At 44.0% G+C, this 16,101-nt stretch overlaps 2 protein-coding genes across 2 annotated transcripts; one reads left to right on the top strand and one right to left on the bottom strand.

Annotated features, from left to right (window-relative positions):
• Positions 1-132: 132 nt before the first annotated feature.
• Positions 133-9,112, top strand: ascc2 (activating signal cointegrator 1 complex subunit 2). Its single transcript, XM_076730005.1, has 19 exons — positions 133-250; positions 1,368-1,474; positions 1,591-1,749; positions 2,703-2,876; positions 3,026-3,155; positions 3,278-3,345; positions 3,435-3,548; positions 4,036-4,148; positions 4,245-4,319; positions 4,442-4,546; positions 4,652-4,720; positions 4,853-4,927; positions 5,587-5,848; positions 6,355-6,551; positions 6,938-7,057; positions 7,189-7,413; positions 7,556-7,646; positions 7,804-7,895; positions 8,112-9,112. The coding sequence occupies exons 2-19, from the start codon at positions 1,391-1,393 to the stop codon at positions 8,281-8,283; spliced, it is 2,325 nt and encodes a 774-aa protein (XP_076586120.1). The 5' UTR covers positions 133-250; positions 1,368-1,390; the 3' UTR covers positions 8,284-9,112.
• rnf215 (ring finger protein 215) lies at positions 8,733-16,006 on the bottom strand. The gene is made up of 10 exons (XM_076730007.1): positions 15,117-16,006; positions 14,516-14,668; positions 14,348-14,419; positions 14,135-14,220; positions 13,049-13,103; positions 12,824-12,928; positions 12,205-12,321; positions 11,744-11,887; positions 11,510-11,612; positions 8,733-10,944 (listed from the first exon to the last, which is right to left on the bottom strand). Exons 1-10 carry the CDS (start codon positions 15,348-15,350, stop codon positions 10,922-10,924), a joined length of 1,092 nt encoding a protein of 363 aa, XP_076586122.1. The 5' UTR covers positions 15,351-16,006; the 3' UTR covers positions 8,733-10,921.
• Between the last annotated feature and the right edge of the window lie 95 nt (positions 16,007-16,101).

The raw sequence follows: 16,101 nt of genomic DNA, 5'->3' as shown, positions 1-16,101 counted from the left end.
TGCACACTTGACTTTTTGCTGATCAAGGCGGTTCTGATCCTGTGGCTGCGCTCTGGTGCCCACAAGGGGGCGGTAAAGACGGTCATGTGTCGTTTGATTGCGCATGCGTCTTGTAAAAAAAAAAAAAAAAAAGAGTCACTTCCTGGCCCAACACAGGTGATTAGTAAACGTTTGGAAACTGAAACTCTACCAAGGCGTAACGACTTAGATGACATGGCTTGAAAAGAGTTACAGACAGTCACATTAAGAGGTGAGCAGAATTATTAACTTGTTTCATGTGCAGTTATTACATATGAGTCACAAGAGGACAGTTTTAAAGTCACCGGCTGGTTAGCCACGTTACATTGTCGTTAGCTTCACTCCATTCATTGACGTGCTGTTAGTTCTGTTGAACTTGGTAAATAGCGGTTAGCTAGCAAGTTATTTTAGCCGACTACGCCGTTTTTCACTGAGAAACTAGCTAATAAGCGACGTCGAGTGATGGTTGTGGTGCTGTAACGTTAGTGGTGAACAGCACGAACACGACTTTTTATTGACAGTGATGATTTACGTTGATTTAAGCAGCTAACGTTGACTTGGCTAACTAAGCAGAGGCTGTCGTATCTGAAGTTTTCCTGGCTGAATAAACTGCTGCTGCTGTTAGCTAGCTAATGGTAGCAGCCCTCACTTCAGACACGTTTTAACTGCATATCTGTCAACAGGAGGTAAAGGATGAATAATCACCCTGCGCACGTTTTATTCCAGTTAATGTAATAGTAAGATAATGTACGACGCTGTAACTGTTAGAAGTTACTGTTGTTAAAAACAGGAAGTGCAGTGTTTCCAATGTTTGGGTTAAATCCCCCCATGAATAGGTTTTCTGACACTCCTTTAGCTACAGCACTCAGATGTATATTCTCGATGTCTCGTTTGACATTTTGTGCTCATTTCATGCTATTTAGATTCGAACGAATTAAAAGGTAATGAAGTGGTAAGTGACAATAAAGGATGGTATATAAAGTGACGTGCTCAGTTTTTTGACACAAGAGAACACTAAAATTACGAGAGATTAGAGATCAAAATTGAACATTTTTATGGCAATGTACTATGAAGGAAGTCTTCTGTCACAGTACATCGATTTGCCCTTACTTCTGAAGAGAGGAATTAAAGAGCTAGCTTGACATGTTTATGTCATCTGATGCCATATTGCCCGTCCTGAAAACATTTCCAGAGTTGCCAAAGCTTGATCTGTTCTGTGATTGAGCAGGTACGATACTTAAGTACTTAAAAAAATTTAAAAATGAAATTTCATACTTTCAAAAACCCTACAAGCATACTGAAATGACTTTTACATGTATTTGAATTTCTTGATTGATTTGATTTGGTAGACAAAACTAGAGTGGGAGGAGCCATGGCCTGTGCCCGAGTGCCACTGGATGAACGACAGGTGAATGAGCCTGGCCCGCTGGGAAAAGAGCACACACTGCCTGCACTGGTGAGTCATATTATTTAATTTTATACAGACACACACTCAAACAGCAGTCTGCAGTGCTTCAAGAATATCCAGACTTTTGATCAGACTCAAACACTGTGCTTTCTGTTCAACATCAGCACCCAGTCAGGAAGGAGGAGCGCTGTTTTGTGCCTTACAAGTCCCCGCCAGAAGATGGCTCTCCTGCTGACGTGGAGGAGTTTCTGGAACGTGCCAAATTCATCGTAGAGGACCTAGAGTGGCTGCTCGCACTGCCCCATGACAAGTTCTGGTGTCAGGTGAGGGACTGTAAACATCTCTCTAAGCCACATTTATTTGCACAGTTTATTTCTCAGAATTAACATTGCGGTAAATATGTCTGAATTTTATGTCAGATTTTCATCTGTAGTTCCTGGCCAGGTGTGTGGTTTGGCTATTGTGTTGGTTAGGATGGCAACTTTCAGTCAGAAAGGTCGGACTCTATGCACCTAAGGACATCTGGAGAGAAACTGAAGGTAGATAATTGAGAGAGGAGGACAGCAATGATTTACAGAGTCAGCAGCTTTCCTAAGATCTTAAAAACACAGCCCCAACAACACCATCCTTGTCCAGTAATGATTGAACTTCATCAATAAAGAAGCAGTTAGTCTTTTTCACTCTGGAGTTGCTGGAGAACCACTAAGCTTGTCTAGTAGACACAAGAGGTGTCACATGGTTTTAATTTCATTGGCCAGCTGTTGTATTGAGTCTGAAACTGAGAATTTCTGTTTACTTCCTCTGATCCTGAAGAAGAGGTTTTTGTTGAGATAAAGACTTCTTCAGTCGTAGTTGAGCTGTGAGTTTTTGTACTGAGCACTGACTGCCTCTTTGGTGGAAGTCTGAGAACATTTTGCAAGGCTGCAACATCCAATGGAGTTGTGCTCATTTCAGTGCAATAGTGGCTGCTGAATCAAAAAAATAATGGTTGAGAGCCTTATTGATTTAAACAGGGTCTCCTTGAAAGGTTTTTACTGATATCAAGTTCAATTTTCTTTCCTATTTAGTGATGTTGTCCTGTCAGTTTCTCAATCTGCCCTCAAATTCATTTGGCTCCTTTTCTATTCACTTACCCACAAAGGTCTGTGGCAGCTGGAGAACTGCAAATGCATGTAAACACACTGTAAATTCAGTGATGGCACATAGAATTTTTCTATTTCCTTTTTACAAATTTCCCCTCCCTCCCTTCTTTGCTTTGGTTGGTCTCCTCCACCAGGTGGTGTTTGATGAGTCTCTGCAGAGGTGCCTTGATTCATACCTGCATCACGCACCTCGCAGCCTGGATCTCGCCACCCTCCCCTCCTCCCCAGCGGTAGCCGACATGCAGCGCTCCATCCACAGGGCGGTCTTCTTGACCTTCCTCAGGATGGCAACACATAAAGAGTCCAAGGTAGGAGCAGCACCCAAATATGAACTCTAGAGAGGGAATAATGATCTGCTCCTCAGTAGAAATACCAGTTATAGTTTGATTAGTACTGTTTGGGAGTGGCAGTGACAATACTGTTCGCTGTTTTATCAAAGTCTTGTCCTCTTTCACAGGAGAACTTCATCACCCCAGCTGTGTTTGGAGAAATTATCTATGAGAACTTCCTGTTTGATATTCCTAAAATTCTGGATCTATGTGTGCTCTTTGGAAAGGGCAACAGCCAGCTGCTGCATAAGATGATTGGTGAGCTGTTAGAGTTCAGCTTAAATCATTATATGGTATTTTGATGAGAATGTATCTGTTAGATTAAGATACATCGTGAAGAGTGGTCGATTTTATCAGTTTGTCACTTTTTTTTTTTTTAGAGAACATCTTTACGCAGCAGCCGTCTTACTACAGTGACCTGGATGAGACGGTGCCCACTGTGTTACAGGTGAAATCAGATACCTGGATATTTGTATGAAAAGTGTAGATCATCCTCCTCCTTTCGTTCTCACCTCTCTTATTCTCCGTCACCTTCAGGTGTTTGACACCATCCTGGATAAGTGTGGTCTCCATTTAGAGGGAGCCACAGCCCTGGAGCCGATGAAGCTGAGCGCACACAAACAGCCCACTGCCATGACCATGAGCCAGCAGGTGAGACAAACACACATCTTTGTTCATCACTGCATGTGAAACCAATGAACTTATAGCAATATCTAGTATGTTGGCACAAGCACATTCTGAAAGAAACATTTAACAGGCTGATCTGGCGTGGGCACATCTGGATTGATGACACATCTTTTGGTCTTTCTTTGCACTTTCTGCTTAAAGCCTCAGTGGATAAATCAAGCCTTCCTAAGACACTAGGCAGATTAGCCTGAGCAGGAATACTGTAAAACTTGTCAACAAGACAACATGGCAGTGAGCAGTACTTACTGTTACTGCAAAGATCATAATTTCCAGTACAGTTCGTTTGAAGTTTCAGAAATCTGTTCAGATCCAGACACTGGATGGGTTGAATATAGTCAAATGCATTTTCCCACCTCTTTTTGAAATAATGTTGAAAAGTGGACTTTTGGTCTGTGTATGGCTGATCAGATGCACAGACAGTGACACTGCTGCTATTTCTTTTCTCTCTTAGGAACTTGAAGATCTTATTTTGTACCTGTGTGACTCAACCACCACCATCCATGCCTTCCTGGACATCTTTCCTGCCGCCTGCTCTAGCTTCCACTCCCACGGTTTCCTCAGCAGGTAGATGGATGGAGTCATTTGGCTAGTACCGCTGCTCATGTTGAGCCACACCTTCGCAAAAGCTTTTCATGATTCTTTTGTTTTCTCTCCTGGCAGACTGACCTCGTTTTATGAGACCGCTGTGCCTGATCTCGAGAAGGCGCTGAGGAAGAGAAACTTTGATGATAAAGGGTGAGTTTCTGCTGCATTTTGCTTTTTAAAAGGCGAATGAAAGCGCTAAGAAAATTGATGGAGACCCGCTGGTTGAATACAATAATTAATGATAGTGAATAATCTCCCAAATCCTCCTTTAGTCTTCAGGAGGACTTGTGGAAGAGGTTGTCCCACTCTTGTCGTAAGATGGTGGAGACAGCTCACCTGGTGCTGCATCACACCTGTTTACAGCCCATCCTGGAGGGGTGAGACTTCCGAAGTGTCAACATGCATATGAGCAGCATTAGCATTAGCCCACATTAGCCTTACACCTGCCTATATTAATTCTGCTGATGTTTGTTTCTTTGCAGAGGAGAAAACATGCTAACATTTGCAGAGGAGCTCCTTCAACATTTCACATCTTTTTTAACTGAGAAAAGGTAAAGTTACTGGTTGAAATCAAGGTTCACCTCCATGGCTCTTGGGGGACTTCATGTGTTTCATTTCAGCCTCTTTAAATACAACACAATGTGTATGAAGGGGTTTGCTGTTTGGTTTCTTCGTCCTTCCAGGTTCTTGTCAGACTATGATGAGCAGTTCCCCATCGCAGACGACGTCAGCCTCCTACAACAGGCCCTCCCTGTCATGTATCCTTATCAGCTTTACAGCAATAACTCTGTGTAAACCGATTTTTATGGCTAATTACATTCTGCATACAGTCCTGTCTAAAAATAACCAAACTCATGAGATGTTGTTTTTTAAGCAAGCAGAGCAAATCAGGTCAAATGCAAGGCAAAGATGGACAATAGACTGTGGGCCTCTATTTCCAAATGTAAAAATGCCATTTAAATATTTTTTTTATCAGGAGAAATGTAGATTTAAATGTCTGTAGCTTTAACTTGAACTCAAAGATTTATTTAAGATACATTTGAGGATGTATGTAAAGTTAATTGCGCTACTGAGAAAATAAAACCATTACAATTGTTTAGTGAGACAGTCACAAATTGAGTTTAGAGCTGTGACACTTAGATTGAATAATCACTATTTTTTAAGCAGATGTGCAAAACATTTGATGGTTCCAATTTCTGAAATGTGAGAATCTGATCTCTTGGTCTTAATCCACAAAATAATCAGAGGATTAATCCATAATGATATCAGTCATTAGTGGCGGCCCTAATCATGTCAACAGGTAGTTGTGGTGGAGGGACATTAAAGGTTGAAGATTGGTCTCAAAGCCAGACTGCAGTGTTAGTAGTGGACAGTAATGCCTCTAGTGGTCATTTCCTTAACCACCTGTTCTCCTCAGTGATGAGACCCGGACGTCGTACCTGTTGCAGGGAGTAGAAAGTGCCTGGGACAGTGTTGGACGACGGAAACCACAGAGCCAAGTTCAGGACAAAGTCCCCTCAGCCTCAGCCTATCAGGGAGGAGCAAGTGGTGGTGCTGCTGCTTCTGCTGCATCTTCAGCAGGGTTTGAACTTCAGGAGGACCGAGAGCCAGCAGGAGGAGGAATCGACAGCCTGAGGGGAGCGGAGGCCATGTTGGATGTTCCCCGAAAAGGAAACAACGTGAGTTCTGTAACTATCACGGCTAATTTAAGCACTTACGACCGCTCAGTGTTCTGTATTCATCACCACTGGTTACCAGCTGAAGGAATTTTCACAGGTTATGTAGCTCAACAAGATATGTTAATTTAATGTTGGATATTTATGTTCTGCAGTTTGGGAATTGAATACAGTGTTTAGGTCAGGGGGATGTGAGGTGACTGTGACTGCCATCCTCTTTACATCTGCAGCTTTTTATAGATGCTGTGATTCAGGCAAGTTTGTTTGTTTGACACTTTCCAATACAAAGGAAAAAGTGCTTAAAAATACACGAATAACAGATGAACGAATGCAGGTTTTAGTGGAGTTTCAGTACAGAATTAAATAGCTGTAAATTTTAGTTGTATGATCAAAGTGTGGATTTCAAAGTAGGTATAAATCTGGGGAAAAAATGGAGGTAGGACTACTTGACCTGGCTTTGACAGAGTACTTTGTTATTTTCGGTGTTTTTATTTTCTGCGTGTCATCAGGGTGCAGTGTGTCCGGTGAGCGGGGCAGAGCTGGAGTCTCTGCTGTCATGTATAAGGGACCTTTTGCCTGATTTGGGTGAAGGTTTCCTGCTGGCCTGTCTGCAGGAGTACAACTATAACTCTGAGCTGGTCATCAACAACATCCTGGAGGACCGCTTGACCCCCAACCTGGACAAATTGGACCGAGCCATGCCAAGGTAAGGCAGCACACCGGGATGGCCTTTGCATGTAATGTTAATAGGCATTTTCTGCCTATGTGGATTGTGCTGCTCAGATTCTCATACGGAAAGCACTCTGCTCTGTACTTCAAAAAGAGGTTATTTTCCTGGAGCTAGGAGTGATTCAATTCAGTTTAGTTTATCCTGTGAGAATATTAAGGCCTCATGACTGATCTGTCCATAATGTCTGTAATGTCTATCCATCATATCTGTTGCATTACAAAACGATCATCACTATATTCATGATCAGCAATATCTCCTAATGTTATTTGACATTGATATAAAAACAGAGGAAAGCAGCACTCATATCAGGGGATCAGGGATTTCGCTGTGACTTGACCTCCGTTCGTCTTCTGTTCTTTCAGGCCAGTGAAGGAGGAGCTTCCTGATGTTCTGAACGTCAGATCCAACGTGTTTGATGATGACGAGTTTGACGTCTTCCGCAGGGACCAGGTGGACATGTCCCGCATCTGGAAGGGCAGGAGGTGAGAACACACAGGGAAGGCTCACTAATCAGAAATGAAAAATCCCTGGACTCCACCAATATACTGGGGACTAAATGGAGCTTTTACCTTATTCACGTCATTGATCTTGCCTTGTTTTCTCACTCTTGCAGGAAAGGTGAGAGCGCTCGAGAGACCCTGAACGACAAGCGGCACATCGCGGAGCAGAGAGCTCGTTATCAGGCCTATGAGACGGTGGTGGACGAGGTCGTCATTGAACCCGGTGAAAGTGCGGCCACCTATGGCCTGGACGACTACGACGACGAGTACGACGACACCTACGACATGAACCAAGTGGGAGCTAATGACCTGGATGGAGACAGTTTGCTGAACAGAAGGTAAATCATGGAGGGTTTTTGATTTTGGTGTTTGTGTCTTTTGATCACGATGGACTCGAGACACAGTGAAGTAGAATGAAGCACCTCTTAATTTCTCAGTGTCAGTGTACTTTTTTCATTCTCACGTTGTGTTTTCCTGCAGGCCTTTCACGGTCCCACAGGTACTGAGAAAGGGAAACAAACCAGAGGAAGACGATGAGGGCGAAGATGAGGAAGAGGAACAGACTATACCGGTACTGAAATCCTTCCAAAATAGCATCACCAACATTGCAGGAAAAAAACATTCTTTCTGACTCATTTTAAAGCTCAGTGGGGATACTGCATGATTTGTTCTTTGCTCTCTTTTGTGACTTTCCAACTGTGTTTACACGTGGATCCATTTTATTTCAGAACAATGTGAACAGGGACCAGTTTGTGCAGGACCCGGCTCTGCTGAGGGAGAGGGCTGAAGCTAGAAGAGCTGCCATGCACCAAAGGAGAGGGTAAGGTCAAACTTCACTTTTAGCTGGGTTTGAGCTGGGTTTCCGCTCAATGTTTCTTCATTAAAATAATATATTTGACAGATATTTTTCTCTCAGTAAAGAAGTTTTTCCCCAACATTTCGTAGAAATATTGTTTTAACTTGGTGGATGCGAACATGTTTAACGCGCACTCTCTGGTGAAACCTCTGCTGACTTCCCCTCATCCTCCTGTTCCAGTTTCCGGCCAGAACGTCCCAGTAACGTGGTGGGCCAACCCAAAGGCCAAGGACAAACCCTGGAGACGTTCCTGGACCGACGCAAGAAGGAGGCCAACAAGAGCCGCGTGTCAAACCACAACCGCCGCTCCATGGCCGACCGCAAGAGGAACAAAGGCATGATCCCCTCCTGACCCGTGTGATGACGCTCTGCTGCTGGAACCAAACAGACTGATGGTAGGAGGGAGGGATGGCAGGAAGGCGGCTGAGGTGTGAGTCAGTGAAGGGAAAGAAAAACTGAGGCTTAGTTGTTCTGGGTTAAAGGTTGTGAATTAGGTGCCCACAGTTTGTCCCCTTGATCAAACCTGAGCCCCGAAGTCGCCGCCTTTGCCTGAAGGGAAAGCCACAGAGGATTTCCAGATGTTGACTGATGGCAGGTTGAAGAGTTGCATTAGTTTACTGACTTTCTTTGGCAAGGCTGCATTTTGGCCTTTAGTGATCAGAAGTTGCCAATCAGCTCGTTGAACGTCTGCTTTTAGCGTTTGAGCCTAATGGACGTTCAGCTCTGTGGCCCAAATGATCTCCTTTCACAGCTCGTTAGAAACCAAACCGAAGTCCTGAGTGTGAGCCAGAGACCGGGGACAAAGAATAAGACCTTTATTTTTGCCAAGTAACAAATCAGTTTATTAAGATCCAGGGTGATCGATCTTTGACATCATCATCATGAAACAGACAACACAGGAATAAAAGGAAACGGCATCCAGCGTTGTGGAGAGACTGCGGGTTCCTTCTGCAGCTGGAAGAACAATGACTGACCTGGTGAACAAGTCTGGACATCAGCGGCAGACTGTCGCTCTCACCGCTCGTCCTGTGCGAGCAGCTCGTGTGAAGGCTGCTTGCATGTGACCTTCAAGCGGATGCATGTGATGTCATCCACCCAGTTCACACCACTGTTGTCCAGCCTCCGCAAAAACATGACAAACAAGTCTAGGAAAAGAAATCAAGCCTATGACCATCTCACAATGACGCTGTTGTGTTTGTGTTTGGAAGCACGTGCTGCACAGAGAGGCCTCGTGTCTCTCGCAGTAGCTGTGGGGAAACCTCCGACATGTTGCCATGCACACACTATTTTCTACAAACAGAACAGATCTATCAGAGCATTTCGTAACAAGAAAAGCACATGTAAAAGCTTTTTGGAGTTGACGTTGCAAACCACGTGAAATAAATACAATAATACTGTGGGTTTTGACATCCTTCGAGTTGGAGCCATCACTGACAAAATGCCAGAATCACACGGATTTGACTTTTTTTCCTTTCACAGTAAAATGTGCTGGAGATGCTGCAGAGCATGACTGCACAGAAAGGGCTAAAATTATGATCATAATTATTTTCTTCAGTGTTGAGATGATAGTTATTTATCTTCACCCACCTTTGGTAAGTTAACTATTTCACCATGCTGCAACATTTGACAAAAAATGACCCCTAATTTCACACCGAGTATAGAATTTTAGTTTGGCTATAACTTTCTTAACAAACGAGATGTCATTTGTTACTTAGTGCATGTTAAAGGTGTAGATAGGTGGATTGTTTGGACAGAGCCAGGCTCGCTGATGCCCCGTTTACAGTCACACTAACTGGCTGCTGGCTGCAGCTTCACATGTTAGGGTGCAGACATGAGTGGTATCGTCTCCTCTGTGTTTTTAATGCAATTGTCACTGCACCAGATTAAGATGTGTTTTAGTACAAAATAGTAATTGCACTTATTACCCGGATTCCCTGTGCAGCCGTACGTCGGAGGAGTAAGTAGACATTGATTTCTTTTTTACATGATTTGAGGTTTGGACAGTTTTTTCTGTTTGAGTCTGCTGTCAGAAACCATTTGAGCAGAGCAGATTTCGACTTCTTCACACAGACCTTCTAAAAGGAAGGAAGCACATAAAAATGATCAGAGGGTGGAAGTCCAACGGAGCTGCGGCCTCAACTAGATATCTACCAACCTACCTATTTAACATCTCTATCTCTAATCGTCAAAAGCGGTGCAACTGCAGCTGAATTAGCTACTGTAACGTACACAACTCAAGTTTCAAAGCATAACTCAGGAAGTGTGTTTGTGGCTTGGGTTTTCACTCTGCAGTTAAGTCATAAGGCATGTTAAGGACAAGTGCAAACATTTTTCCACATGTGCTACTGACTGTAGCACAGTTACTTCTGGACTACGACTACAGAACCTCTACAACTAACATTTAATAGCAAAGTGTGAGTTTGGACACTACATGAGTCACATTTAAATTCTGTTAGTCCACCTGATAAGTGGATTATTGACATCATTTGGACCTCTATGCTTTAAACCACGAAGCATTGAATGTCCATGCAGAAACTACTGTTAACTACTGTCTTGTCGCTCAGCTGTTTGCACAGAGCAGAAGGTGTTTGTGTGAAGAGTCACATCTTCACTGCCATATATCACACATACAAACAAGTATTACCACAGTTGTACAGTAACATGATCCCAGGAAGAAGTACTGTTCACACACAACAGTACCGCTGTACAGTACTTCATAGTATAGTGTGTACACTACCACCGTATGTCTGTGAGACCTGCAGCACCCACCCGAAGGTCAGACGTCAAAATCAGACTGCTCCACCACCCGGGCGGCTCACCAGCTGCTGTGAGAAGTGTCTATTTGCTTCCACAATCCATCACTGGAAGGAGGAAGCGTGAGGTCAGTTAAAAAAAGAAAAAGAAAAAAAAAAACGGCTACCGGAGTGTCACCGAGGAAGAGACGAAACTTGATTCCCAGAGCTGCTGCAGCAGAAGAGGTGAGGTGACTGTTAACTGTCTTTGCAGACGCTGCCTGGGGAGGGTTGAAGAAGAGAAACACAGTTGAATCGAGAGCTGAAATACTGATTGTACACAAGCAAACAGCCAGTTTAAATGTAATTGAAGTGATAATGAAAATAAATGGTAGTTGTAACCCTATTTTAATTTGAAGACTTTCACCTGGAAATAAAAGGAAAAGGAAAACACTTTCCTGCCATGCAGCTTCATTAGATAGATAGATAGATAGATAAATAGATAGACAGATACTTTATTCATCCCCAAGGGAAATTAACAAAACACAAAACTTAATTTTACAACTAAAGCTAGTGAGCATGTACTGTTACATTGCTACGGCTAATGAGCATCTCTCCTAAATGGCACTGAAGTGAAATGATGTTATCTATGACGAATCTATTAGCATGAAAATGAAATAACTGAAAATTGGTATAAAATGTCAACTATGGGGAGCTTCAACACAGAACTGTTGATTTTGGCATTTAGAGAGTAGTTTGGAGGACCAGTGTGGTGCAGTTGCTGAACCTGCACGTGCCAAACCAAATGCTTGTACATCTGTGCTGGAAGCTGTGATGTGAACTCACTGAGGATGCTGCGTTTACACAGAGGACAGGTGTGCTGCAGCAGCAGCCAGGGGTCGACACAATCTCTGTGGTACTCATGAAGACACGGCAGCACCCGCAGACACTGAGACAAGAAGAAGACGCAACACACCCACAGCTTATATCACATCACTGCAGAATCACACACTCTGAGCCTTTTTGAAATCTTAAAATATCAACTGAGTCTACATCAGGAGTCTAGGAGTGATGGCTGACCTGGTTGTTGTTGAACGGCTCCAGACATACGGCACAATTGTCCGTCTCCACCGGCTGGGACGGGTCACACCACGGTTTGGGCTGACGATATGTTTTGGTCTTCAGGGACGACATTCTCTTCAGAACATCCTGTTTAGGAAGGAGCTGAAGAAAACAACACAGCAGAACGTCACATGGCGTTTCATCAACACAGCAGAACGTCACATGGCGTTTTATCTAGTGACCTCAGTGCAGTGGGCTGCTTCTGTTTGGCCTTTGCCAAATCTGTGTGTGGACGCAATAACAAGACAGCCACAGTGCGTCCAGTAAGGAACAGCCAATCCAACAATTCCAACAGTTCACTGAGTGACGTATTTTGAAGTAACTGAAAAATACTGTAAGTATCTGTGGAAACTATCTGTCACTGATGGAGTACAACTGCTTAACAAAACCAAAGAATAGCCCGTGATCATTTCCTCTACCTCCAAGTCATCGTTCAGCTGGTGGTCCTGGTACTGCCAGCGAGCCTGGACGATGACTCCGGTGCTGAGGATCAGAGCCACCAGGAGGACGGTGTCCCACAGCTGCTGCAGGTACTTCTGCAGACACAGAGAGAGGAGCAGCACCTCACCACACGGATCCTTTCCTCTTCCTTTAAACAACACTCTGTTCATCAGTCTGGAACACACCACACCTCAGAACACGCCTCCACTTGCACTGCAGATTGTTTATATTTGGATTTTTGCAAGATTTTCTTAAGCGTTTTATTTTAAAAATGAAAATGAACATTGATAAATGACCAAATTAAAATAATTGAAGTGAAGTTTTGTCTGTTTATGGCTAAATGAGTGATTTTGAGAGGCTGAGGAGCAGACTCCAGAGGTCTGGTGAACCTGAAGTGTTCAACCAGAACAGTGGTGACTCAAGTGACTCACTCCCGGCACTTTATCAGACTTTATCAGAGGCTTTAAACAGATTTTTTACTCATATGCAGCGGTACTCCTCAACACCTGGTAACAGGCTTAGATGTGTAAAAACGGTACAGCATCTTTAAGAAAACATGTTAAGAGGACTGATGATGTGTTCATTCCGCTCCCCCACCTGAACCTGAGAGTTGGTCTCTCCCGTGCAGATGACCCCCTGCCACTCTCCGTAGCGACCCCCTCTCGATCGACCGCAGCTGGACCACAGCGTGAGCGTGGCTCCCTGCCCGAACACACAGCAGCAAGCTCTCACTGTCAGCTCTGCCTGTCATCTGTTCACTGACCACTGGAGGGTGCTAACTACTGAGAAACACACTGTCAGCTGATAGACTGAGGGGCTCACCAGGTTGTCCTGCAGAATGGTCTTGTATGTGATTTTTGCTGTCGCTTGAAGACCCCTGTAGAGAGCAAACTGCCATTTAGTACAAATGAAGATCCAAATGAAGATCCTCCATCTCTTTAGACACACACTAGCCAGACTGCGGTGAGTAACTAAGTTATGTGTTTGTGGACGGAGGATAGTTGTTTTGGACCAATCAGCATCAGAGGAAGTGGCAGCTACAGGCGGGCGTCATTTTCGCTCGAAAACAACACCCCAAAGAGGTTAGCACAGATGCTATAGCAGCACTAGAGAGGATTATTTCAGTGAGAGAGGAGCAAAGGACGACACTGAAGGCTTTTCTCCTGACTTTGGAAAGAGTCCGACTACAAACATCATGCAGGTCGTTGGTCTGAACTTAGCCTGTGATAGACAGATGGTTCATTCAATCACCTGCCAAGTGTTTTTTGAAAGTGCCTGCCCTGACCGTCTCCATCGATGACCTCGTCAGGTTACGACTTGTTAGTGCCACTAAATAATATTTTTAAAATTTAGGAATTTGGTGGCAATTCTTGTTTTTCAGATTGATCTGCTCAGTTAATTTAATGTAAGAGGAAAGCTTCTATTCTCCACCTTTACACATGTGGTTCAGTCTGTGGCTAATGTGCACAATCAAGACAGAGAATAATGAACATCAGACGAAGGTGTGTACTGGCAGCAGCCATCAGACTGGATGGATTGATTAATAATAATAATAATAATATTTAATCAAGTTATGATTACTTTAATTTTGGCTTTCATGTACTTGTTTATCATTTGACAATGTTCAACACTCGTGCCAATACAACTGAACTTAATACGTACACAACTCAGAAAGGATTTGTTCAGTACACAGTTTTGCCTTAAACTGGTAAGAGTTGATTTACTACTATGAACTACATGGATGCATGTCAAAGCACTGTCTGATTTTCCTGCCACAGACTGAGGAAGCACGGACAGGACACGCTCGTGATGTTAACTTCTTTGATATGCATATGAGGGAAAGGTGCACATGAGAGTATCTGTTCACAGTTTGGCAGTATCTGTGAAAAACAACAAGATGTTCTGTACCTGAGCAGAGCTCCGATCAGCTTGGTGACATTTTCAGACGTCTGGATCACAATGATGGGCTTGGACAGCACCTGAGAGAGATCCATCTACGACAGAAGAGGCAGATTTTCAGATGATGAATATGACCTGGACGAAGCCTCTTTTAAACTTTCTGGACTGACTCTAAGTCCAGGACATGGGGTCCAGGCGAAGGCTGTGCTGGTGCAGATTTACCTCACTGACTGTGTTTTGGTTGAGAGCCAGAATGATCAGTGCAGACGCTCCGAGGACCAATGCGCGCTTCATCTTTAACAGAGAGGAGGCATGTTTAGTTTAGCCGGTAAGTCCATACCAGTATGAACAAAAATCCACTGCACATTCAGAGGAAAGTCAGCTTCTCACTTTATTGACCATCGCATCAGCGAAGGACTCCTGGTTTCCAGTGGAGGCCTTGCTGTCGTCCATCTCCACAGGCACCACCCCGATCCACGGCTCCTGCTCTTTGGTGTCGTCCTCGCTTTGTCCTCCACTCACCTGCATCTCTTCATCCTGAACCTGAGCACAGAAACAGGCTGAATGTTTGTACTGCAGGCTGGAAATGATCATACTGTGAGACAAAACCTCTCTTTAAAAATGAGGTGGCCTCGCAGCGAGCTGTGGGTCAGTGTTAACATGGGCTGACAGCTCAAAGCCTCCCTGCAGACGCTCCGGTGAAGCTGACATGCTCAGGGAAAGGTATACTGAAAGATCATCTGATATTATAAATGTTTCATATCTCACACACCTGTTCACCCTCACTGCATCCTATGCAGAGATCTACAATTACTGTGATATTAGTACAGTTTTTTTCGGAAATGTTTGACAGGAATTCTTACATTCAACCTTACTTCATCCATTTATTATTTTAGGTTTTGGATTACTACCAAATTTGCTTTCATATGAACGGTCCTGAATAATAATTGTGCAATTTCCGACACAAATCACGCCCCTCCGATCGACTCACCAGGACCAGCTCTCCCTCCAGCTCTTCTTCATCCTGGTCCCGGTGCTCGGAGCTCCTGCTGCCCTTGCTGGACTCTACCACCTCCCCTTGGAGCAGAGCGCTGACGCCGGGCCGCTGCTCCAGGAAAACCTCCACCAGAGCGACCTGCTCAGCCGCGACCAGCAGCCCCGGCCACCGCAGCAGGAGCAGCGGTAACATCAGCCAGAGACAGCGCCAGCAGCGAGCTGAAGCCATGGCCCGAAGCAGCGCAGAGCGAAGACACAGCTGCGCACACCGAATCACCTGTTACGCGGCATTTTGGAGAAGCTGCTAGCGTTTTTGTTCGCCAGTTAGCAAGACCATCGAAAAACGTAAACAAGGTAAAGCAGCTTCCGGCTTCGACCGGAAGAAGCGAGAGGATTATGATCTTGTATACAACGATGCTAACCTGTAGGGACTTCGGGATGCATCACCAGAAATTAAACAGACAACGTTATAGTTGTTTTAGCTAACAATACACACTACTGAGATTAAAATAAAAATAAACTTTAGCGTAAATTCTGTTAACTGACTGTTACAGTTTTTTGACGGTTATGCAACCAGAGACGGATGGAACAACCTGAGAGTGTGACTTTCCGTACTTCCTTCTTCGCTTTAAAGCCACCGATCAGACCCGCTACTTGTACTGCTGTAGTGTTTTATAAAGCCTTCAGACCGAGGTTTCACTTTTGTTACACTAAGCAACTGATTGTCATTTTAGTAGTCCGACATTTTGCCTGAAAGCGAAAAATCATGTGCTCATGTTCGAGATTTTCGGATCACTACCAGAGATTGTATATTGTGCTTAATTGGAGATGAATCACTTAATAGTTAAAAAACGGACACACCTGCTTTGTCCAGAAGTTCGTCAAATACGCAAGAAAAAAGAAAAAAAGAATGACAGGCTGGTGACACTTTATCGAGTGGTAGTGATACATTCCCATGAAGTCCATAACACTGACACAAC

This window comes from Chaetodon auriga, chromosome 5 (genome assembly GCF_051107435.1).
Source record: "Chaetodon auriga isolate fChaAug3 chromosome 5, fChaAug3.hap1, whole genome shotgun sequence".
Classification (NCBI taxonomy): Eukaryota; Metazoa; Chordata; class Actinopteri; order Chaetodontiformes; family Chaetodontidae; genus Chaetodon; species Chaetodon auriga.
Note: the sequence above shows the minus strand (reverse complement) of the source record. Positions and strands in the feature narration are given on the sequence as shown.

Coding starts and splice junctions, on each gene's coding strand:
- ascc2 (XM_076730005.1), top strand. CDS start 1,391: ATGGCCTGTGCCCGAGTGCCACTGGATGAACGACAGGTGAATGAGCCT. Junction 7,058..7,188: donor CGCATCTGGAAGGGCAGGAG/GTGAGAACACAC, acceptor TCACTCTTGCAG/GAAAGGTGAGAGCGCTCGAG. Junction 7,896..8,111: donor GCCATGCACCAAAGGAGAGG/GTAAGGTCAAAC, acceptor CTCCTGTTCCAG/TTTCCGGCCAGAACGTCCCA.
- rnf215 (XM_076730007.1), bottom strand. CDS start 15,350: ATGGCTTCAGCTCGCTGCTGGCGCTGTCTCTGGCTGATGTTACCGCTG. Junction 13,104..14,134: donor CTGATCGGAGCTCTGCTCAG/GTACAGAACATC, acceptor TGCTCTCTACAG/GGGTCTTCAAGCGACAGCAA. Junction 10,945..11,509: donor GTGTAAACGCAGCATCCTCA/GTGAGTTCACAT, acceptor AACCCTCCCCAG/GCAGCGTCTGCAAAGACAGT.